The sequence below is a fragment of the Microcebus murinus genome, chromosome 19, assembly GCF_040939455.1.
Source record: "Microcebus murinus isolate Inina chromosome 19, M.murinus_Inina_mat1.0, whole genome shotgun sequence".
Classification (NCBI taxonomy): Eukaryota; Metazoa; Chordata; class Mammalia; order Primates; family Cheirogaleidae; genus Microcebus; species Microcebus murinus.
In genome coordinates, this window is record NC_134122.1 from 15,691,971 (window position 1) to 15,717,781 (window position 25,811).

Sequence of the window (25,811 nt, forward strand, 5' to 3'; positions counted from 1 at the left end):
AATTCTTTATCCGGCAAAATTAAGTTTCATCTATGAGGGAGAAATAAAGTCCTTCTCAGACAAGCAATCACTGAAGGAATTTACAAAGAACATACCAGCCATACAGGAAGTTCTCAGATCTGCCTTCCACACCGAACAGAGCAATAGACACTCCTCAAAGTGAAATCTTCAAAGAATTAAAGGCTAGAACTTGAACTGCATGATGGCTCAAGGAACAAGTCAAAGCAACAGGACTTTACCCAACTATATTAATGGAAATCTTCCTCCAATTTTAGTCCTCTCAATAAATGTAAATGGCTTAAACTGTCCTCTGAAAAGGCATAGACTGGCAGAGTGGATAAAAATCCACAAGCCTAGTATCTGCTGGCTACAGGAAAGACATCTAACCCACAAATATGCCTTCTGGCTGAAGGTCAAGGGATAGAAAACTATCATCCAGGCAAACAGAAGTGAAAAAAAAAAAAAAAAAAAGCAGGGGTAGGTATACTATTTGCAGATAACATAAGCTTTAAAATAGCAAAAGTAAAAAAGTATAAAACAGCCACTTTATAATGGTGAAAGGGAAGATCCAACAAGAAGATTTAACAATTCTTTATATTTATGCACCCAATGCAGGAACACCCAATTACATAAAGCAAACCTTGTATGATCTAAATAGCATGTTAAACAATACTGCCATAGTAGCAGGGGACTTCAACACTCCACTGAATGAACTGGATAGATCCTCCAAACAGAAAATAAGCAAAGAAATAATGGGCTTAAACAAAGCTCTTGATCAAAAAGGTCTGACAGATCTCTACAGAACATTTCACCCAAATAAAGTTGAATTTACATTCTTCTCAGCTGCCCATGGATCCTTCTCCAAAATTGATCACATACTAGGCTGCAAATAAGATCTCAAAAAATTTAAGAAAATAGAAATTATACCATGTGTCTTCTCTGACCATAGTGGTATAAAACTAGAGTTCAATTCCTATAGAAACACTCAACACTTCACAAAGTCATGGAAACCAAACAATCTATTATTGAAGAATTATTGGGTCAAGGAGGAAATTCAGACGGAAATCAAGAGTTTTTTTGAACGAAATGATAAGGGATACACATGTTACCAAAACCTGTGGGATACAGCAAAAGCATACCTGAGAGGAAAACTAATAGCAATAAATGCTCACATCCAAAAAAAAAAAGAAAGATTAGATACTGACAACCTAATGAATAGACTCAAGCAATTGGAAAAAGAAGAGCAAACCAATTCCAATTCTAGTAGAAGAAAAGAAATAACAAAGATCAAAGCAGAACTAAATGAAATGGAGAACAAGAGAATTATACAGAAGATCAACAAACCAGAAGCTGGTTTTTCAAAAAGATAAACAAAATTGATAGCCCTCTTGCTGGACTGACTAGAACTCAAAGGGAAAGGACTTTAATAAAATCAATAAGAAATGGAAAAGGAGAAGTCAAAACAGACACCACAGAAATACAAAACATTATCTTTGACTACCATAAACAACTATATGCCCAAAAACTAAATAATGAGGAAACAATGGACAAATTCCTGGACTCATACAACCTCCCTAAGTTCACCCAGAAGGTAACAGAATTCCTGGGTAGACCAATCTCAAGTGCAGAAATTGGAGCAGTAATTAACAACCTCCCCAAATGGAAAAGTCCCAGACCAGATGGCTACACTTCAGGATTTTACCAAACATACAAAGATGAAGTCATACCTATACTACAGAAATTATTCCACAACATTGAGAAGGGTGGTATCCTTCCTAACTCATTCTATGAAGCCAATATCACCTTGATACCAAAGCCAGAAAAGGACACAACAAAAAAAGAAAATTACAGACCAATATCCCTCATGAATGTAGATGCAAAAATCCTCAACAAATTTTAGCAAAGAGAATCCAGCAGCACATCAAAAAAATAATTCTCCATGACCAGGTCGGCTTTATTCCAGGGATGCAAGGCTGGTTCAACATATGCAAGTCTATAAATGCAATCTGCCTCATAAACAAAAACAAGAACAAAGACCATATGATTCTCTCAATAGATACAGAAAAAGCATGTGACAAAGTCCAACACATCTTTATGATAAAAACACTTAACAAAATAGGCATTAGCGGCTCATACCTTAAAATTATCAAATCCATTTATGACAAACCCATGGCCAATATCATACTCAATGTGGAAAAACTGAAACCATTCCCACTTCAATCTGGAACTAGACAAGGATGCCCACTATCTCCTCTTCTATTCAACATAGTGCTCAAAGTCCTAGCTATAGCTATCAGGCAAGAGTGGGATATTAAGGGCATCCAAGTGGGGGAAGATGCAATCAAACTCTCGCTCTTTGCTGATGATATGATATTATACCTAGAAAACCCCATGGATTAGTCCAAAAGACCCCTAGACTTGATAAATGAATTTGGTAAAATCTCAGGTTACAAAATCAATATACACAAATCAGAGGCATTCATATATGTCAAGAACTGTCAAGCCAAAACTCAAATAAAAAACACAATACCTTTTACTATAGCCCCAAAGAAAATTAAATATCTAGGAATATATTTAACGAAAGACATATACAAGGAGAACTATAAAACACTAAAAAAAGAAATTGTAGAATATGTAAACAGATGGAAAAATCTACCTTGTTCATGGATTGGTAGAATCAATATTGTTAAAATGTCAATATTACCTGAGTCATCTACAGAATTAATGCAATCCCCATCAAAGTACCACCATCATTCTTTACAGATTTAGAAAAAATAATTCTTCACTTTATATGGAACCAGAGAAAACCTTGTATAGCCAAAGCAATCTTAAGTAAAAAAAACAAACTGGGAGGCATCAGTCTTCCTGACTTCAAGCTGTACTATAAAGCAATAATAATTAAATGAACCTGGTACTGGCATAAGAACAGAAGCATTGATGTTAGGAATTGGTCTGAGATTCCAGAGATGAGACCATTTCATATGGTAACCTAATCTTTGATAAAGCAAACAAAAATATACATTGGGGAAATGAATCTATCTTTAATAAATGGTGCTGGGAAAACTGTATAGCTACATGCAGAAGAATGCATCAGGATCCCTACTTTTCACTTCTCACAAAAATCCACTCAAGATGGATAACAGACTTAAACCTAAGGCATAAAATCCTAAGAATCCTAGAAGAAGATGTTGGGAAAACCCTCTCAGACATTGGCCTAGGCAAAGAATTCTTGAAGAAGAACCCCAAAGCAATCATCGCAGCAACAAAAATAAACAAATGGGACCTGATCAAATTAAAAAGCTTCTGCACAGCCAGGAAAACTATCAATGGAGCAAACAGACAACCTACAGAATGGGAGAAAATATTTGCTCTCTACACTTCTAATAAAAGTTTGATAACAAGAACCTATCTAGAGCTCAAAAGAATTAACAAGGAAAAATCAAACAACCCCATCAAGAAATGGGTAATGGAAATGAACAGAAACTTTTCAAAAGAAGACAGAATAATGGCCAGCAAACATATTAAAAAATGCTCAACCTCTCTAATCATTAGAGATATGCAAATCAAAACCACAGTGAGATATCATCTAACCCCAGTGAGATTGGCCTGTATCAAGAAATCCCAAAACAACAAACGCTGGCGAGGAAGTGGAGAGACAGGAACACTCTTACACTGCTGGTGGGACTGCAAATTAGTGCAAGCTTTGTGGAAAAGAATTTGGAGATATCTCAAAGAGCTAAAAATAGAAATACCATTCAACCCAGCAATAGCATTATTAGGCATCTACCCCAAAGAGCATACGACATTCTATTATAAAGACATCTGCACTCAAATATTTATGGCAGCACAATTCACTATAGCAAGGATGTGGAAATAACCCCAGTGTCCCTCAATTCATGAGTGGATTATTAAAATTTGATATATATTTACAATGGAATATTACCCAATTCTAAGAATGACAGCGAGCTAGCACCACTTATATTATCCTGGACTGAGCTGAAGCCCATTATCCAAAGTGAGGTGACACAAGATCAGAATAATGGTCTCCACATATGTTCGCCAACAAATTGGTACTGACTGATTAACACTATGGTGCTCAATGGGTGGTGGTGTTCACCAGGGATTCAGGGGTTGGGGGAATAGTCCCACATCTGGGGGATGTGATGAACATTGTGGAGGGGAGGGGCATACCTCTAACCCTTGCTAGGGAGAGGCAGAGATATAAAATTTAACCAAAATGTTAGGGAAAAAAAAACATTTATTGGGTGTCAGGCAGGTGGGAGGGGGGAGAAGGGGGTGGGTATTTACATACATAGTGAATGTGATGCGCACCGTTTAGGGGATGGACACACTTGAAGCTCTGACTCGACGGGGGAGGTGAGACAAGGGCAATGTATATAACCTTAACATTTGTACCCCCATAATATGCTGAAATAAAAAATAAAATTAAATAATAAAATTAAAAAAAGAACAATGCCAGAGAACATATCCTGCCTGATTTCAAGATTGCTCTAAAGCTATAGTAATGAAGACATTGTCATATAGGTATAAGGATAAACAAATAGGCCATCAGAAAGAATAGGGTGTCTGGAAATAGACTTATACACATACAGTTACTGGATTTTCTGTGGAGGTGCCAATATAATTCACTGCAGAAAGGAAATCTTATATTGTGCTATAATAACTTGATATCCATATGGAAACAATGAATCTTGATCACAGCCTATACAAAATTAAGATGATCATAAAGCTAAAATTAGAAACTTTCTGTAGCAAAATTTATGAGAATATGTTTGGGGTAAGCAATGATTTGTTTGGACAAAAAAGGTACTTACTATAAAAACTTTTATGAATTAGACTTTATCAAAGCTTCCCACATGAAACACACTATTAAATAAAAAAGACAAAATTACAAGGGGAGAAAATATGCATGACATATATATCTGACACAGGTTTCACATTCATAATATATAAAAGACTTGTATAAATTAATGGAAAATTTTCTTTTTCGATATCATGGCAATGTTAAATTTCTATAAAAGTTTTTAAGTACTTGTTCTTAATTTCTATACCAAATTCACGTACAAGTAAGAAACTACACATTATCATAGGTCAAAGGGCAATATTTTTATTAATGCTGCTTTATTGGACATCAGCTCATATAAGTCACTCATTTGTGTTGCTTCTTGTATGAGCTTCATTTCTGTTTTCAAATGTTCAGGGTGCAGAATCAAAGTCTTTGTCTAGCCAACAATCAATTCAATTTTTCATTTATGTCAGTTTATTGAAATTGCAGAATGCAGTTCTATAATTTCATGCAGTATTTCATTTCTTGGAAGCTGTGCATTATGATCCTTTTAGAAAGTTTTTACTGTGTACTCGTGTGGTAAAACCATGATAGCTGCTCTGAAAGTTAAACCATGAGAAAAGCCTCGTTACAATAGTTAGCTTTGCTATCTTTGACAAACTTTAATTGCCTTTTTCTTTGTTCAGCTCAACTATTTTTTGGTCTGTTGTACTTAGCAATCTTTGTTTTCCCATTTAGCATACATTATGGAAGGATTCCTGACTGTGCAACATTTCATAGATATGGCCATCATCCTCTACCATAACAGTACTGCACAATTGCTGTTTGATAATATCAGCATTTTTGTTCAACGATTTCCATACCCGGAGTATCTTCATGATTACTTCTTTATGTTTTGTGGTATTTTCGTTCCTTTAGTAATAGTATGTATCTTCTCTATGAATTATCTTACCCTCCTTCAATCCATTGTGTCGGAAAAAGAAAACCGACTGAAGGTAACTGCTTTTCTTATGGTAGATAGAACTTCTGTAGAAAATTCTGGATGTGGACGGAAAATTTATGTGGGAAGTTGAATTATCTCTACATACTCAACATTGGTCAATTGTTATGTCTTAGCAGTGGCCAAGGTCTGAACATTTAAATCTCTTAGCAATATATTATAATTTTATTAGAATTCTTAACATGGTTTTTAGTTTTAGTTCTAGACAAACAACTTCACGAGAATATTATAGATAAAATTTAAATGTGAAAATGCCCTAAAACCTCGCTGGAATAAAGAAGTAATCAACTGAGCTATTAGTATTATATCTAGATGAATTTAGATACAATTCCAAGATTCTGTGATTCTCTGATTTTTTTTACCACTTTCTGATCTGTACATTTTTAAAAAATGACCTCTTCTAGTCCCCTCTGGTATTATATAATATCTTGGTCCAGGGCATGTTGTGCTAAGCCATTTTTAGTTCAAAATCTAGTCATCATCCATTTAACCAATGATTCATTTAATGATTTTTATTTATTAAGTATCTACTTTGTTTCAGGGACTCTGACAAGTCATAGGTTTGAATCCTGGCTCTATTACTTAGTAACTCTTATAACATGGTTTATAATTTTTCTAGCTTAATTTCTCAGATGTAAATTGAGATTAATAATACCTAACTAGCAGGGCTGTCATGATATTAAGTGAGCTGTTATATGAAAAGTTACCACTTTTAAATCACCCAGGCCTGCTATTGTGAGGCATAAATGAGGAAATACGTGTAGAGTGTTGAGTGTAGTGCCTGGTACACACCAAGTGCTCAGTACCTGAGCTATAGCTGTTAATATCAGTGGTCTATCAATTTCACTTTATCTCCTTTGTGTAATCATGAGGGATGTCATTTTCCTCCTTCCCTTTATTAGATGCAGCACTACTTTACAGATCAGGTTCACATTACTTCTCACCATCCCTCTCTTATCTCTCTGCCGACTCTCTCTCCTCCTAATCTACCTTCCACATTGTTACCAGGGTAATTATCCTATAACACCAATGGCTAGAAACACATTTTGTGATTTATCCAATTGCCTGTGAATAAAAAGTCCATTTAAGCAGACAGATTTTCAAAGATTTGGCATCTAGCTGCTTCCCATTACGGTGATGATGATATTGTTGTTTTTTTTATCCCAGTAAATCCCTTTCCTTCCAGCCAAAATGAATAGCTTATTTAGAAGCTTCCCTGTGTTCATTTCCTCTGACTGTAACGCCTTTCTCTTTGCTCTGATTGGTGAACACACACCAACCTTCTTGCCTCCTCTTTCATAGGTGCCAACTCCTTGTTGATATTTCTCTTTAATCTCAACTATAATTTGATACTTTTCCCTTAGTGCTACCCAGAGCATGCTGTACAAACTTCATTCATATGACTTATATTTATTCCTTATTTTATAACATGCATAAAGAAATGTGCACAAATCATATTTGTATAGATTTAGCTTAAAGGAAATACACCTGTTTTGTCTTTGCCCTGTAAGGAAATGAAACACTGCCAGCACCCTAGGAGTCCCTTTGTACACCCATCAAAAATTTTTTCCCAAGGTATACACTAACATGATTTCTAAAATCATGAGTTAATCTTGTCTGTTTTGGAATGCAAAATAAATGGAATCCTGCACCGTAATATTCCATGTCTGTGTGATTCATTCAGCTGACTATGTAGCTGTAGTTCATTTATATTAATTGAGTCCTAAGAATCCATAGTATGATTATATCATAATTTATCAATTTTCCTTTGATGATCGTTTGGGTTTTTTGAAGACTATTATAAGTCATGCTCCTATGAAGATTGGATGCATATCTCTTTTGCTGAATGTTGCATTATGTGTATTTACCATTAGTAGATAATGCCAAAATTTGCCAGCAAGGTTCTGCCAATTTACATGATCAGTAGCAATGCACGAACATTCTGTTTGCTCCACATTGTCACTAACATTTGATATTACCAGTGTTTTCTAATTTTACCAAGTCTGGTGAGTGTGTAATGGTATCTTGTTTTGCTGGATTTGTTTTCTCACCAACTCGTTTACACTGGGAACTATTTCCTAGAAAATTCTTCCCCTTGTGGTTTCTGGCTGAAGTTGGCGGAAAGTGAAGTGGCATGATGTGGGAAGCTAAAGCGAAGCAGTGAGCATTACATTCTAAATGTTCTCATTGCTAAGAGGTAGAGGGAGGCAGATGTAGGGCTGCAGGTGCATTCCTGTTTGTCCTCACTTTTCTGAGTACTGCGTTGAGCTCTCCTGTTCACTGTGGTTTTAATATGCATTTTTCTTAATATTAATGAAGTTGAACATATTTTTAAATGTTTATTGGCCACTTGTGTATTCTCCTCAATGAAATGTCTGCTATGTTACACAGGCTGGACTTGAATTACTGGGCTCAAGATTCTCCTGCCTCAGCCTCCCCAGTAGCTGGGACTACAGGCGAGTGCCACCATACTAGCCTCTGTTTGTTTTGTTTTACTTTCATGTGGGGCTGTAAGAACTTCTAGTGTATTTGGAATACACTTGGTTTGATGGTTGATACACATTACAGATATCTTGTCCTAATGTCTTTCACTCTCACAATGCGGCCCTTTAATAATTATAAGTTCTTAATTTTAATGTAAGCTATTTACCAATATTTTCTACTATTTTGGTGTTTTTTATTCACCTCAAAAACTTACAAATTATTTCTCCTAACTGAAATCTTTTTCCCTTTGACTAACATCTCCTCATGCCTTCCACTTCCTCTCCCCCAGCCTTTGGTACCCACCATTCTGCTCTCTGCTTCTATGAATTCAGTTGTTTAAGGTTCCACATATCAGTGAGATCATGTGTTATTTGTGTTTCTGTTCCTGGCTTATTTCACTTAGCATAATGTCCTCCAGGATCATTCATGTTGTCCTAAATGACAAAATTTCCCTCTTTCTAAAGGCAAACTAGTATTTCACTGTGTATATGTACATATTTTCTATATCCATTCATCTATTGGTGGATTGATTGCATATCTGGGCTATTATGGATAATGTTGCAGTGAACATGGGAATGCAAATATGTCTTCACATGTTGATTTCATTTCATTTGGATACATACCAGAAGTGGGAGTGCTGGATAATATGGTAACTCTAGTTTTTGTTTTTCTGAGGAACTTCCATAAAATTTTTTAGAATAGCTGTACTAATTTACATTCCCGTCAACCGTGTACAAAGGTTCCTTTTTCTCTGCATCCTCACCAATGCTTGGTATCATTTATCCTTTTGATAATAGTCATTTTAACAAGTGTGAGATGATATCTCACTGTGGTTTTAATTTGCATTTTTCAAATGGTTACTAGCGTTGAGCATTTTTTCATATACCTGTTGGCCATTTGTATGTGTTGTTTTTAGAAGTGTCTCTTCAGGTCCTTTGGCCATTTTTAAATCAGGTTATTTGTTTTCCTGATATTGAGTTGTTTGAGTTCCTTATGTATTTTTGTATTCACCCCTTTTCTAATATTCTTCCCCAGTGCATAGGTTGTATCTTCTCTCTGATAACTGGTTTTTTATCTGTGCAGAATCTTTTTAATTGGATACAGTCCAATTAAATTCTATTTGTCTATTTTTGTTTTTGTTGCCTGAGATATTGGGTACAAAACCAAAAAAATCCTTGCTCAGACAAATGTATAGTTTTCACCTGTTTTCTTCTAGTGATTGTATAGTTTCAAATCTCACATGTAAATATTTAATCCATTTTGAGTTGATATTGTATATGGTGTGAGATGAGTCCAGTTTCATTCTTCTGCATATGGATAGCCAGTTTTCCCAGTACCATTCATTAAGCAGACTACCCTTTCTTTATTGTGTATTCTTGGCACCTTTGTCAAAAATCAATTGATGGCAAATGTGTGCGTTTGTTTTGGAGCTCTCTATTTTGTTCCATTGATCAATGTGTACATTTTTATGCCAATCCATGCTGTTTTAATTACTATGGCTTTGTAATATAGTTCAAAGTCAAAGAGTGTGATGCCTCCAGCTTTGTTCTTTTTATTCAAGAGTACACTGATTTGATCATTACCCATCATATGCAGGTATCAAAATATCACATGTACCCCCAAAATAAGTACAACTATTAGATATCAATTTTAAAAGATTGCTTTGGTTATTGGTCCCATATGAATTTTAGAAACATTTTTCTCTTTCTGTGAAAAATAATATTGAAATTTTGATACAGATTGTGTGAATTTATAGATTATTTTGGATAGTACAGTTATTTTAACAATATTTTTCTAGTCCATGAATATGGATATCTTTAAATTATGTGTCTTCTTCAATTTCTTTTATTAAGGTCTGATAGTTTTTAGTGTACAGGATTTTAACCCCCTTGGCTAAATGTATTCCTCAGTATTTTTTCAATGTAATTTAATTTTATTTTAGCTATTATAAATGGGATTTTTTTCTTATATTTTTAAGATAGTTGGTTGTTGATGTATAAAACACTGCTGATTTTGTACCCTACATTTACTGAATTCATTTATTCATTAGAATGGTTAGGATTTTGGTGGATTCTTTAGGGTTTTCTCTATATAAAATCATGTGTGCAAACAATAACAATGGAAGTTCTTCCTTTCCAACTTGGATGCCGTTTATTTCTTTCTCTTGCCTAATTGCTTGGCCAGGACTTCCAATACTCTGTGGAATAGAAGTGGCAAGAATGGGCATCCCTTGTCTTGTTTCTGATCTTAGAGGAAAAACTTTCAGCTTTTCACTGTTAAGTATGACATTAGCTGTGGGCTTCCCATTTATGGCCTTTATTGTGTTGAGGTAAGTTCCTTCTATACCTAGCTTGTTGAGGGTTTATATCATGAAAGTAGGTTGAATTGTGTCAGCTGTTTTTTCTGCAGTGTTATTAAGAAAATTGTGTGGTTATTGTCCTTTATTCTGTTAATATAGTATATCAAATTTATAGATTTGTATATATTGAACCATTCTTGCATCCCTAGGATAAATCTTACTTGATCATGGTGAGTGAACCTTTTAATGTGCTGTTGAATTTGGTTTGCTCATATTTTGTTAAGGATTTTTATATTTATGTTCATTAGGGGTATTGGCCTATGATATTCTTTTCTTGTAAAGTCCTTGTTGGGCTTTGGTGTCAGTGTTATGCTGGCCTTAGAAAATGAGTTTGGAAATATTCCCTCTTCTTTAGTTTTTTTGGAAGGGTTGAGAAGGCTTGATATTAGTCCTTATTTAAATGTCTGGTAAAATTTAGCAGTGAAGCCATTAGGGTCCTAGACTTTTCTTTGATGGAAGACTTTTATTTTTTATTTTTTTAAAATGTGTTTTCAAATGGAAGACTTTTAAATTACTGATTCAATCTTTTTTTCTCATTAATGGTCTGTTCATATTTTCTCTTTCTTCATGGTTCACTATTACTTTGTATGTGTTTAGGAGTTTGTTTATTTCTTCTAGGGTATCTAAATTTAGTCTAGCTAAGGATGTGTCAATTTTATCTCTCTTTATTTAAAAAAAATCTTAATTTTGCTGGTTTTTTTCCTATTGTATTTCCAGTTTCTATTTTATTTCTCCTTTTTTTCCTTTCACTTATCTTTAAGTTTTTTCTAGATCGTTTAGGTGTAATTTTAGGCTGTTTATTTGAGGTATCTCTTCTGATGTAGGCATTTAATGCTATAAACTTCCCTCTTAGAACTGATTTTGCTGCATCCCATAGTTTTGTTATTTTTTTTTTCCATTATCATTTGTCTCCAGATTTTTTAAATTTTTCTTTTGATTTATTTTTGATGATTGGTTGTTTAAAGCATGTTGCTTAATTTCCATATAGTTTTGAATATTCCAAGATTTTTTCTGTTACTGATTCATAGTTTAATACCATTGTCATAAGAAAAGATAGTTGATATGAATTCAAGCCTGTTTAATTTGTTAATACTTGTTTTGTGATGTACCATATGATCTATCCTGGAGAATGGTTCATGTGTGCTAGAGAAAAATACGCACTCATTTGCTGTTGAATGGAATGTTGTTTATATGTCTGTTAGGTGTATCGGTCTGAAGTGTAGTTCAAATGCATAGCTGTTTTGTTGATTTTCTATCTGAATGATCTGTCCCCCAAAAAGAGTTTTGAAGTCCCTTTACTATTACTGTATTACAGTGTATCTCTCTATATCTATTTGTATTTGTTTTATATATTTAGGCACTCTAATGTTGGATCCATAAATATTTATAATTACTATACCTTCTTGATTAATTGACTATTTTAACATTCTATAATGATCTTCTTTGTTTCTTTTTACAGTTTTTGATTTAAAGTCTATTTTGTCAGATATAGATATAGCTATCTCTGTTCTTCTTTGGTTTCCATTTGCATGGAATATTTTTTTCCATCTCTTTACTTTCAATTTATCCTAAAAGGTAGGGTGAACTTCTTGTAGGCAGCATATAGTTGGTTCTTTAATAAAAACTGAAAAAGAATTCAACTATTCTTCACTATTTAATCTAGCCTGTGAATCTGGATGGGCCCATTTGTAATGACCCTGAACAGGCAGAGCTTGCTTTTGATTTCTCCGGATAGCTGGGCCACGGCCTTTTCTCTGAGTTTGGCTCTGTTTGGGATGGGCCACAGTGTTGATTCCATGAGCACGTGGTACTGGACTGCTATGTAAGTTCTGCAGTTGGGCAAGGTTGCAGATTGGGCCCCTGAGGTTGATCAGAGTCGCTGCTTTGGATGGATGGCATTAGCTATCATGCTAGGTAAATACACAGTTGATAGTTGCTTTCCTGCCTGTGTAGGGCTTTGGGGTGGCATTTGAGGTTGAGAAAGCCACTCTTGCTTAAGAGCGTGTTGTTTAATTTCCACCTATTTATGAATTTTCCAATTTTCCTTTTGCTATTGTTTTCTAGTTTCATTCCATTGTGATCAGAAAAAGATACGTTGTATGATTTGTCTTCTTAAGTGTAATAAAACATGTTTTGTGGCCTAACATAGTTTATTCTGGAGATGTTCTTACACATTTGAGAAAAATCTGTATTCTGTTTTTGTTGGATGGCATGTTCTATATATGTCAGTCAGGTCCCATTGCTTCCCTTTATTTCCTTATTGATCTTTTTTCTGGTTGTTCTATCCATCATTGAAAATTGTATATTGTCATCTCCAATTATAATTGTAGAACTATTTGTACTTCACTTCTGTTAATTTTTGTTTCGTATAATTTGGAGCTCTGATGTCTGGTGCATACATGTTTATAATTACCTTTGCGGTAAATTGACCCTTTTTTAAAATACAGTGTCCTCCTTTGTTTCCTGTAGGAGTTTTGACTTAAAGTCTATTTTGTCTAATATTAATATAGCCTCCCCAGCTCTGTTTTGGTTACTATTTTGCATGAAATATCTTTTTTCATCTTTTTACTTCAAACCCTTTCTGTCATTGGATATGAGGTGAGACTTAACAGTACTCTCAACTATCTTAACCTAAGCAATATTTGTAGGACACTATTTATAACAATTGCATTTTTTATACTGGATAGACTAGATACTTGAAATAAAATATGTTCTCTATCATATAAAATATGTTCTCTATCACAATGGTTTTAAATTACAGATTCAATAAGGGTAATATATCTAGAAAAAATTACAAACATTTGGAAATTAAACTAAGACCATATGTTGAGCCATAAAACAAGTCTCAATTAACATAAAAGGATTGAAATAATATAAAGTATGTTTTCCTGGTAACAATTTAAGTGAAAATTAAAATTCAGTAACAATATGATATCTGTCAAAATGCCAGTTAAATGGTAAACAGCAAACTTATAAACGGTCCATAGATCAAAGAGTAAATTACAAGGGAAATTTAAAAATATTTCAACCTGAATTATAGGGAAAATACAATTCATCAAAATTGATGATATATAGCTAAAGCTGAGCTTTGAGGTAAATGTATAGTTTTCAGTAACTTTTATTAGCAATGACTTGAAATACTGCATGTGTCTATAAACAACTACTTCTGAAGAAAAGGTATATTTCATGAAGATTATTGCTAGAACCTTTGAGCTTTTTCTTCTTTTTATCTTAGTTTTAGTGTTTGCTTCTGAACTTTATAATCAAATTAAAATATATTTACACTTCTTTAATATGCCTATAAGAGGACATAATAAAAATAAAGGAGATATTAATATAAGTGGTTTATAGCTTTAAGTGTTTTTAATGTCTTAACATAAGGTGAATTACTAGGAGAATGATCTTTGGGCTTTTACAGAATCACATTACTGCCACTCACTAGCTGAATAATTTTATGCAAGTTACTTGACATTCTGAGCCTTGATTCTCTCCTCTATTAATTAGAGATGATCATATTTGTTAGTTAACATAATTTGATTGTAGACATCAAATTAGATAATGCTTGTGAATGCGTTATGAAAACTCAAAGGCACTGTATGGATATATTGTTTATATGATATTTGATTCATGTTATGTCTCCCACAGGAGTACCAGCTCATGATAGGACTCAGTAATTGGATGCTCTGGGCTGCCTATTTCTGCACATTCCTCTTGTTGTATACTATCATCATCATTTTAATATGCATAGCTTTCTTTATCAAGGCAAGTGTCTATTTGACTGCAGTGTGCTGCAGCTAATACTTCGAGAGGGAAAAGATAAACATGGCATGGGCCTAATGGATCTCAGGTTACTAGGGAGTGAAAATGTGGCATTTTGTTGACTCCACTTTGACAACTCAAGAGACCACTTAGTCTCTACACAAACTAAACTTTAAACCTAGACGAGCCTTCCTTCCTGTAAGAAATGAATGGTTAACTCTCCATCTCACTGAACACTGTCTTTGGTTTCTCCAGGACTATTAAAATGTTTCAGGATGTTTCATGTCTCCTGTTTTGTTTTGGTGTGATGCCACATAGAGCGTGACTAAACTGGCTTCCTAACTGTTTTGCTAGATTGAGCCTGTGCCAGTCATCCAACACAGTAACCCAACTGTGATCTTCGTTTTTTTGCTGTTTTATGCCATTGCCACAATATGCTTCAGCTTTATGGTCAGCACATTCTTCAATAAAAGTGAGTCCAAGATTTCTCCTATGAAATATTCTAAGTGACTAAACAAAGATTACATTTGGAAGCTCCTTTTAAACTTTAGTTTCCAGCTCATCTATAGCATCTGTTTACATGCTAACTGAAAAGATAAAGATCATATGCACGTGAAATGATTTGAAAGGAAATGAAGAGAGCAATGAAAATTAATATAGCACAATATACATGTAAAATAAAGGATGCCGACCAAAAATAGAATCATATTTATGTGTTCTTTCTAACCTTTAGCTGCTACCTCATGTATGGCATTTGTCTCACCCTTCCATCATGAAGAGTTGAGATGGAGATATCTCTCATATATTCCATTGGAGGGACTAATGTCAGATTATTAGACTGTTATATGTGAAGAGGAAGAAAACAAAATTGCTTCAAAGGGTCCTTGCACATAATTAATAGATATTTATTGGATTTATTATTATGTGCCTGTCCCATAGAGCTGACCTTAGGAACATGAATATTATGTGCACAAAAAAATGATTCGAGAGGTATATTAGTCATGATTCTTCAGAGAAACAGAACCAAACAGGAGATTTATTGTAGGAGATAAAAGATTTATTATGAGGAATCAGTTCACACCATTATGGAGCCTGAGAAGTCCCACGATCTGCAGATAGCAAGTTGGGGACAAGAAAGAGCCAGTGGTATTATTCCAGTCTGAATCTGAAGATCTAAGAACCAGGGGAGCTGATGGTGTGAATCCCAATCTAAAGGCACCAGAAGACTGAGATCCCAAGTCAAGCAGGCAGTGAGGAAGAAAGGGGATAGGATTCCTCCTTCCTTCGCCTTCTTGCTCTTTTCAGGCCCTCAACAGATTGCATGATGCTCATCCTTACTGGGGAGGGCAGTCTACTGATTCCACTGATTGAAATGCTAATGTCATTTGGAAACATCCTCATAGACATCTCAGAAATAATATTTAACTGTATGCCCCATGATGCAATCAAATTGACACATAAAATTAACCATCATAAGAGGACATGCAGAGAGCAATGAAAATTAATGGAACATAGTGTACACATAAAAAAAGAATATAGACTGAAATAATCCAAGTTGAGATAAGCCTAAAAGTTCTTCCAATAGAGGTGGGTTTAAAAAATTTTTGAAAGATTGGAAGATGGGAATGAATAGGAAGTCAAGTCAGTGGATGCAAGTGTTCATTCATTCATTTAAATCTTGGGATTACTTCCTTTGTGTAGGCACAATGTCTAATATAGGATAAAAATTGTTTTCCTTCCATTTGAGGGCCCACATGCAAATTGGTTTTATGAATTTAAAGTCCCCCTGGAATAAAATGAGAATTTCTATGGCTCCATCTCCTTGCCAGTATTTTGTATTGTCAAACTTCAAGTTGTGCCAAATACGAGACATGAAATACTATCTCACAGTAATTTAAATCTGCATTTACCAATTACTAATGAAGCTGAGTGTGTGTTACTAATGAGTCGTGTGTGTTTCCTCTTCTATAAAATCTGTTAATGTATTCTGATCTTTTATAATTAATCTTATATAATTAATGTCTATAACAATTTTTATTAAAGTCTATTATGTCTGATATTAGTATGGCCACCTAGCTCTTTTTCTATTATTTGCATGGAGTATATTTTTCCATCCTTTCACTTTCAACCAATTTGTATATTTGGATCATGTTATAAAATCCATTCTGCCACCTTCACCTTTTAATGATTGGAGATAATTAAGGACTTTACTTTTGCCATTTTTGTATTTTATTTGTTCTGTACATGTTGTATCTTTTTTCCTTTTTTTTTTTTTTTTTTTTTGTTAAGACAGAGTCTCTCTCTGTTGCCTGGGCTAGAGTGCCATGGCATCAGCCTAGCTCACAGCAACCTCAAACTCCTGGGCTCAAGCAATCCTTCTGCCTGAGCCTCCTAAGTAGCTGGGACTACAGGCATTTGCCACCATGCCCAGCTAATTTTTTCTATGTATATATTTAGTTGGCCAATTAATTTCTTTCTATTTTTTTTCTATTTATGGGTAGAGATGGGGTCTTGCTTTTGCTCAGGCTGGTTTCAAACTCCTGACCTTGAGCAATCCTCCCACCTTGGCCTCCCAGAGTGCTAAGATTACAAGCGTGAGCCACCAATCCCAGTCTTTTCTTCATATTTTCTATTATGAGTCCCATCCCATTTATTTTTCTGTACATTTTCTAGTTATTAGTGGGTAATTTGGAGATTACAATTAATGCCTTAATTTAATTTGAATTAATACTAATTTATCATCAATAACATACAAAAACTCTTTTTCTATGAAGCTCCAGCTCCTCTTTATGTTAGCATTTGCACAAATTATATCTTTATGTTTGTCTATTAACGTGTATTTATAATTATTTTATGCATCTGTCTATTAAATCAGGTAGGAAAAAAGTTATAAAACATGGTATACATATACCACATTTTATTAATCCATTCTTGGATTGATGGGCACTTGGGCTGTTTCCACAGCCTTGCAATTATGAATTGTGCTGCTATAAACATCCGAGTGCAGGTATCTTTTTTGCAGAGTGTCATTGGATCTTTTGGGTAGATGCCCAATAATGGGATTGCTGGATCAAATGGTAGATTCACTTGTATCGCTTTAAGGTATCTCCATATTGCTTTCCACAGAGGTTGAACTAGTTTGCAGTCCTACCAGCAGTGTAGGAGTGTTCCTCTCTCTCTGCATCCACGCCAGCATTTGTTATTTGGAGACTTTTTGATAAAGGCCATTCTCACTGGAGTTAAGTGATATCTCATTGTGGTTTTGATTTGCATTTCCCTGATGATTAGAGATGTTGAGCATTTTTTAATATGTTTGTTGGCCATTCTTCTGTCTTCTTTAGAAAAGTTTCTGTTCAAGTCCTTTGCTATTCAGCTCTAAGAAACAACCATGATATAGCATATCTTATATTTTCCTGGTTAGAGCTGGAACCCATGCTACTAAGTGAAGTATCCCTAGATTGGAAAAACAAGCACCACATATACTCACCAGCAAACTGGTATTAACTGAGCAGCACCTAAGTGGACACATAGGTACTACAGTAATAGGGTATTGGGCAGGGGGGAGGGGGGCGGGTATATACATACATAATGAGTGAGATGTGCACCATCTAGGGGATGGTCATGCTGGAAACTCAGACTTGTGGGGGGAGGGGGAGAAAAGGCATTTATTGAAACCTTAAATTCTGTACCCCCATAATATGCTGAAATTAAAAAAAAAGTTACAAAACAAAAAAATTTCATAATACTGGCTTTTGTATTTACTCGTATAATAACCTTCACTGGAGCTCTTTTTTTTTTTATACGGTGTCGAATGGCATTTCATTCAGCTGTAAGAACTACCTTGTGGAGAATGTCTATTAGCAAACTTCCTCAGCTTTTGTTAATCTAAAAAATAATTTTACACTTTGTATGTTAATGTAGGAATTTCTTAATTCCTCATTTCCAAATTTTTAAAGACTTTATTTATTTATTAAGAGCAGTTTAGGTTCACAGGAAAATTAAGATGAGAGTACAGAGATTTCTCACATACCTCCTGCCCCACATATGCATAGCCTTCCCCCATTATCAGTGTCCTCCCAAATTGTGATATTTGTTATAATGGATGACCCTACATTAATTCATCATAATCACCCAACCCCTGGCAAGCTGATCTTTTTACTGTCTCCATAGTTTTGCCTTTCCCAAATCATATAATTGAAATCCTACAGTCCATAGCCTTTACAGATTGGCTTCTTTCACTTAGTAAATTGCATTTGAGACTCCTCCATGTCTTTTAATGGTTTTATAGCTCATTTCTTTTTTTGTGCTGAATAATATTACATTTTCTGGATGTACCAGTTGATTTGTCCATTTACCTACTGAAGAACATCTTGATTGCTTCCAAATTTTAGAAATTATGAATAAAGCTGCTATCAGTATTCATGTGCAGGTATTTTTTATTTCAAAATGTTATGGGGATGCCAATGTTTCTGTTACATGTATACACTGTATAATGCTAAAGAAGGGCTTTAGTGTGCCCAGCACCAGAAGAGTGTTCATTGTACCCAAGAGGGAAGATTTTACCCCTCATCCCTTCCCCACCTCCCCCTTCTTGGTTTCCAAAGAACTTCTCTTTGTGCCCATGTGTGTCCATCAATTAGCTCCCAGTTACTAATGAGTGCACGTGGTGTTCGTTTTTCCATACCTGACATACTTCACTTAGGATAAAGGTTCCATTCAAGTTGCAGCAAATGGGATAGTATGGCTGGGGTGGACTGGAGTTGGGCATTTCCCTTCTCCCATATTGTAGACTAGGGGGAGCTGGAATTGAGCATTTCCCTTTCCCCAGATCACTTAGGCTCTGATAATACCCCAGTGGTTTAAGCTCTGGTTAACTAGTTTCTCCTGAGATCAGGCCTTGTTAAGAGGAACAGAGTGCTCTTACGTATTTCAGAATGGTACATTTTCCCATTTTCCCTCTCCCTCTGCCAGAAGCATGAGGGGATTTTTCTCTGATATTTGCTGTAGGTGCCTGTTTAAGCCTCTGGAGGTATCTCATAATAGGGTTCCCCACCCCTAATGACTGGGTCCCCTGGCATTTTAAATTCTCAGTCTTGTCCACCCTGATCCTCTAGCAACGTTATCAATGACAGTTCAGATTTTCCTACCCTAGCACTCACTCCCTTGGTCATTGCTGCTCGTGAGTCTCTACTTCTTTAAGCCATGATGCCATCTATTTCCCCCTAATCTTGGGAGCAGCGATTTTCCCTATGTCCTTCCGTCTCTTAAGGACGAAGAAAAGTTGACTTTTTAGTCTGTTCAACGTTTTACTTGATGTTAGGGGGGTAGTGGCTGTTTCTGAGCTCCTTACACATGGAACCAGAAATCAGAAGTCTCTCATTCTTGAAGGGTAGTTTTGCCTCATAATAGAATTCTTCGTTGTAAGTTTCTTTTGTTTGTTTGTCTTTGTTTATTTCTTTTACTTTCAGCACTTTAAAAATGTTATCCCACTGTCTCTGGGCCTCTAATTTCTGACAAGAAATTGGCTCTTCATCTGTTATATCGTGGGAAGCTTCTCTCTTGCTGCTTGCAAGATTTTGTTTTTGTCTTTGACTTTTGACATTTTTACTTTAATGTGTGTTGGTGTAAATCACTTTGATTTATCGTACCTGGAGCTGAGTTTTAGAAGGTATGTAGATGCATGTCTTTATTTAAATGGGGAAAGGTTTTAGTCATTATTTCTTCAACTAATCACCCAGACCCTTTGCTGTCTCTCCTCTCTTTCTGAGACTCCAGTTATGCATATGTTGGTACCTTTCACGGTGTCCCTAGGTCTCTTAGGCTTTGATAATTTTTCTTCATTCTTTTTCTTACCACCCTTCAATTTGCATAATATCAATTGTCTTATCTTTAACTTTGCTGATTCTGTCTTCTTCCTGCTTAGATATGCAGTTGAAGCTCTCTAGTGAATTTTTCATTTTATTTTATTTATCTGCTGTATAATTTGTTTTTATAATTTGTCACTTTACTGATAATCTCTAGTTCATGAGATATGTTTCTCCATCTTTCCTGTAGTTCTTTATTTAAAGTATTTGGGCATATTTAAGGCAGTTGATTTATAGTCTTTAATAAGTCCAATCTCTGGGCTTCCTCAGAGATGGTTTCTTTTTCTTTGTGAATGAGTCATACTCTTAATTTGCATGCTTCCTAATTTTTTATTGAAAATTATAATATTTTGAAGATTATAGTAACTCTGGAAATCAGAATTGCATTTTTTGAACTTCTGATACTCTTTTTTATATTTCTAACTTTATTTTGTATTTCTAATATATTTATTTGTGTTTATTTCTTTTTAATTTTTTAAAATTTCAGCATATTATGGGGATACAAATGTTTAGGTTATGTATATTGCCCTTGCCCCACCCAAGTCAGAGCTTCAAGCATGTCCATCACCCAGATGGTGTGCACTGCACCCATTATGTGTGTATATACCCATCCCATCTTCACCCCACCATCTGCCCGACTCCCAGTGAATATTATTACTATATATGTACTTAAGTGTTAATCAGATAATACCAATTTGATGGTGAGTACATGTGGTGCTTGTTTTTCCATTCTTATGATACTTCACTTAGTAGAATGGGTTCCAGCTCTATCCAGCATAATACAAGAGGTGCTAGATCACCATTGTTTTTTGTGGCTGAGTAGAACTCCATGGTATACATATACTACATTTTATTAATCCACTCATGTATTGATAGGCACTTGGGTTTTTCCATATGAACTCCTGATACTCTAAACCACATCTGGCTCTTGGACACCAACTTTGTCTTTCTCTGTTTACTTAGACATCCTTCTTTTCCCTCAGTATCATGACAAAAATTGAATCTCATATAATGTCCAGCAACACAGTATAGTTATCTTTTAATTATTACAGCAGTAGTATTTACATTTTCAATTTCTTAAGCTGAGTAATAATAAGTAAAAATATTTTTATTAAGGTCTATAACATTCATAGTTATTGCATATGGAATGATAAATTCTAGAAAAGTTATTTTCTCAAATGTTTTATTCCAGCCTTTTATTTATTCAAAAAAGTATGTTTGGGCACTTACTCTGTTCCAAGTATTACGTGTTGGAGGAAATAATGGTGAATAAAATGGACAAGTTCATATTTCTCCTAGAGCTTATTTTAGTATACTCTTATAATAAAACAAAGATATTTGTATTTTAAGTTTTTAAAGACTGCTGAAATTGACCTTATAATTTTCTTCTTATTTATAGGCAATTTTGCTGTTGCTTCTGGTGGTTTGCTTTTTTTTGCCTTATACTTTCCAGCTACTGGCCTTTCTTTCTTCTATACATCGATGACATTCTCCCTGAAGCTGACTGCCTGTCTCAACTCAAATTTTGCAATGGCACTGGGAATTAAATTTCTAGTCGACAGGGAGTCAATGCGTGAGTATCTACTTCATAATTTTTTTCTATGTCCTAGTAGATGTATCTGTGCTATCTTATTGGATGTTCACAGTTTTAATATCAATTAATATTGCAAAAGCATCCTTCAAAAAATTATACTACTTTATACCACCACCTATAGTACATGAATGCTTCCATCTTCTCTCCAGAAACTTACTGCAAGTTTGTTAGAGCCTCTTCTTCCTCCTATTGGAGTTGCCACCTGCTGTCTAGTGATAGGGGAGGAAGTGACACAGTCTGCTTTTAACCACTTCGGTATTGTGCTCACCGGCCACGAAATCTTTCCCACAGCTAGCACTCATAGTCCCCACGATAGCTTGTGCTGTGCATTGACGACGAATCCATTTTGCTCTTGTGTGATGAGGAAAGCTTTAAAGCACTGAAAGCTTGTTTTACTTTACAGGCAGCTTTACTTGTAATGTAAATCAGAATAGGTAACATATACATATATGTTTTCATTACATTATTTTTAAATGTTCACAATTTTATTTTGATAAATGAAAAATTAGAAAAGTCATATCATGGCTGTTGGTTAAAGTCGCTGTGCGCGTTCATCTGTGGCTATTGACTGTAGTCGATGGTGGTACTGAAGTGGTTAAGAACTCTCTTTTTCCATCAGCATGGTATCTGTGCAAAAATTTTTCCAATCTTCTATCCTACAGAAAGCATCCATCCCTACTTTTCAAACAATAAATTATATATTCAAATGAACATTTAGCATGGGGAGGAGTAGAGAAAGAGCAGCCATCATCTTTCCCCATAGGTCATCTTATTTTTCTTAAAGCTTATTTTCCTGACTTTTTGTCACATTTTATTTTTGTTTCATTCATTTCTAATCATTTGCTTGTTTGGGGTATAATGGAGAGCACTTTACATGAGAACTTTACTTACTCAAACGTTCTGGGACAACTTAAATTCTAAGGGTGTAAGAAAGTAGCTGACTCCCATAGGAATCTCTAGACCAGGCATCCTCAAACTATGGCCCGCGGTCCACATGCAGACCGCCGGCCCTCCAGGTGTTTTTGCCGCCGCTGCCTGTCCTGCTTAGCAGCCAACTCATCCCAGGCCCACAGTGCACGCATTCTCCAACGGTCTGAGGGACAGTGAACTGGCCCCCTGTTTAAAAAGTTTGAGGACCCCTGCTCTAGACAATGTCGACATATTATTCTCTTCGCTATTTAATTATTATGTAAGTGAATAACTCTGCTTTAGTCACAGTTGGCACCTAATTAAATGTCTTTTGCTATGTTTCAGAATCTGGACTTGACTGGAGTAACATATTTGTATCACATACACTGGATGACTTTTGTTTTTCCTATATACTGGGAATGTTTTTATTTGATGCCTTCATGTATTGCCTTGTGGCCTTCTATGTAGAAGCTGTCTTTCCAGGAAACTATGGTGTACCCAAGCCATGGAACTTTTTCTTCCTGGTGAGTTCTAATGCTTATGTTATTGATAAGAGCTCACAGTCATTATGAACCTGGTTTGTAATATTGCATTGTCTACAATTGATCAAGTGAAAGAACCATTCTTATTTATATTCCAGCCATATGAATTTACTAGCTTTTTCCTAATTCTCTCTCTCTCTCTCTCTTTCTACACACACACACACACACACACACACACACACACACACACGCGCGCGCGTGCGCATTTATATAAGAAATAGTAGATAATGGCCTGAAACTTTACAAATTGTGAGACCCATCACTTTGCAAGAAATTTTTTCATAAGTGATTGGACTCTATCATAAAGACATTAATATATGATGGGTCTTTGGATGCTAACAAGGAGAGGTTTAGTTATGTCTGGGCACACACCACCTGCTTTATCTCCTTCTTAGATTCAGAACCGTAGAAAAAGGTGAAGCATTTATATCTCGCCCTCTCTTCTCAATATTTTCCATTTTTATGTTTGGCTTATGTGTTGCTCAGAAAACATCTGATAGAGAGTGATACAATGCTGAATTGCTATGAGTGATTTCCTTTAGTGGCTCTTGAGCAGTTACGATTTTAACAGAATAGTCTGCTTTTATGCCCTGAGTATTCCAGTTATAGCCAACTAGCTCCAGAATTTCATACCAAGAAATTTCATGTAATCCATTTCAATACCAAAGCTAATAGGCTGAAGTATTTTTTTAATGCTTTATTTTTCAATAGCATTGGTGGCGATTACATTTTTATTCCCTTCTTAGCGCTCTTACTGGTTTGGGGAAGCATCTGACAAAAGAACTGAAACAGAACTATTTTATGAGACAACCCAAAGCAAGTATTTTGAAGCTGAACCTACTGATTTAGAAATAGGTATCCAGATCCAACATTTGCACAAGGTATTGTTTACAGATTTCTTATTCTTGATGGGACTGAAGTTTAGTTTATAATTCACTGTAAATGTTTGTTACTGAAAATGCCAAGATAAAGATCAGATGCTATTAAAAGGGCAATAGCCATCATGTTTGCTTCCTTTGAGAAAAATGAAAATGAAATTTATAAAGTACATAATAAAAAGTCATATCTGGAAGTATCACAGGAATGGAAAATCAAGCACCACGTCAAACATTTATGTATGAGAACCATCTCTTTGTGGCCTTCCCAAGAATCATTTGTCAGGGTTAAAAAAAAAAAAAAAAGGAGACTTCATTTTGATTTGGACAACTTTGGCACTACATTTAATCTTCTAGTTGAGAACTGCTTCCTGGGAACCCAAACCTGCAATAAGCCCTGGCAGTATCTGAGACCATAATGAAGAGAATGAGCAAGACAGTTGAAAAACTAGGGACAAGAAATTCAAACAGACAGAAAAATAATTCAAAACCCTGAGATGAGAAGGAGCTTTGTATGTCAAAGAATAAAAAGAAAATAAAAGTTAAAGGAAGCAAAGACAAAGAGTTATATGAGATGAGTTTGGCAATACATCGTAATATCAATCATGCAAGGGGCCTTGTAGGCTGTGGTAAAGCTTGAATTTTATATTTTAAGTTTTGATTATTATTATAGGCCTTTATGAAGGGGGGGCATGATCTGACTCACATTTTGATTCAAGACTAGTGCCAGGCTGAATTTCGACAGGCAGGGACCACTCCGGACGTTTTGAGGAGTATGAATCGAAGAAAGAAGATGAATTGGAGGCTGTCGTGGTAGCTCAGGTGAGATACAATGGCAGCATAAACTAGGCTTGTGGCACTGGAAATAGAAGTAGAGATTTAAAATATATTTTGGAGTCACAGTTGAAGACTTGCTTTATAGGTTGGGTGTGTGATTGAGGAAAAAGGAAGAAAGTAATGTGGCTATCGGTTTTGTGGCTTGAGGAAATGGAGGTCAGTGAGAGAATTATGGATATTGGAGATATGGGGAGGGGGAGGACACAGGGTTTACTTGATTGGTTTATTGGTTGATTTCTAAATTTAGGTTTGGGAAATTAAGAACTTTATTCTGGATGTAGAAACTTTACATATTTATGCAAGTAGAGATCTCAAATAAACAGATACAAGCTTGATGCTTAGGCCTAGGTAAAGTATAAAGAAAGGCACTTGGAGAAAACACCTACAATCATTTGGGGTAAAAATAATAACAATTTTTGTGTGTGTTACACAAGATGTTTACCTTTTTTCACCATCAGTAGGTTGTATTAGAAGGAAAATATGCTTTAATTCTGAATGACATGGGATTGCATCCCAACTCTTCCATTTAAATGTTGTGCTTCTGGCCGGGCGCGGTGGCTCACGCCTGTAATCCTAGCTCTCTGGGAGGCCGAGGCGGGCGGATTGCTCAAGGTCAGGAGTTCAAAACCAGCCTGAGCAAGAGCGAGACCCCGTCTCTACTATAAATAGAAAGAAACTAATTGGCCAACTGATATATATATAAAAAATTAGCCGGGCATGGTGGCGCATGCCTGTAGTCCCAGCTACTCAGGAGGCTGAGGCAGAAGGATCGCTCGAGCCC

At 35.4% G+C, this 25,811-nt stretch overlaps 1 protein-coding gene and 1 long non-coding RNA gene across 2 annotated transcripts in view; both read left to right on the plus strand.

The window, feature by feature from the left end:
- LOC142862424 (phospholipid-transporting ATPase ABCA3-like) overlaps window positions 1–14,727 on the plus strand; it is a 31,980-nt gene extending 17,253 nt beyond the window's left edge. Inside the window, exon 4 of the mRNA XM_075995166.1 lies at window positions 14,296–14,727. Coding sequence (XP_075851281.1) covers window positions 14,296–14,324 — 29 coding nt within the window. The 3' untranslated portion in view covers window positions 14,325–14,727. The remainder of the gene's footprint in view (window positions 1–14,295) is intronic.
- An 8-nt stretch (window positions 14,728–14,735) lies between these two features.
- LOC142862425 (uncharacterized) lies at window positions 14,736–25,549 on the plus strand. Its single transcript, XR_012913489.1, has 4 exons — window positions 14,736–14,881; window positions 21,673–21,846; window positions 23,122–23,300; window positions 24,065–25,549. It is a non-coding gene; the product is annotated as an uncharacterized LOC142862425 (long non-coding RNA).
- The last annotated feature ends 262 nt before the right edge of the window (window positions 25,550–25,811 follow it).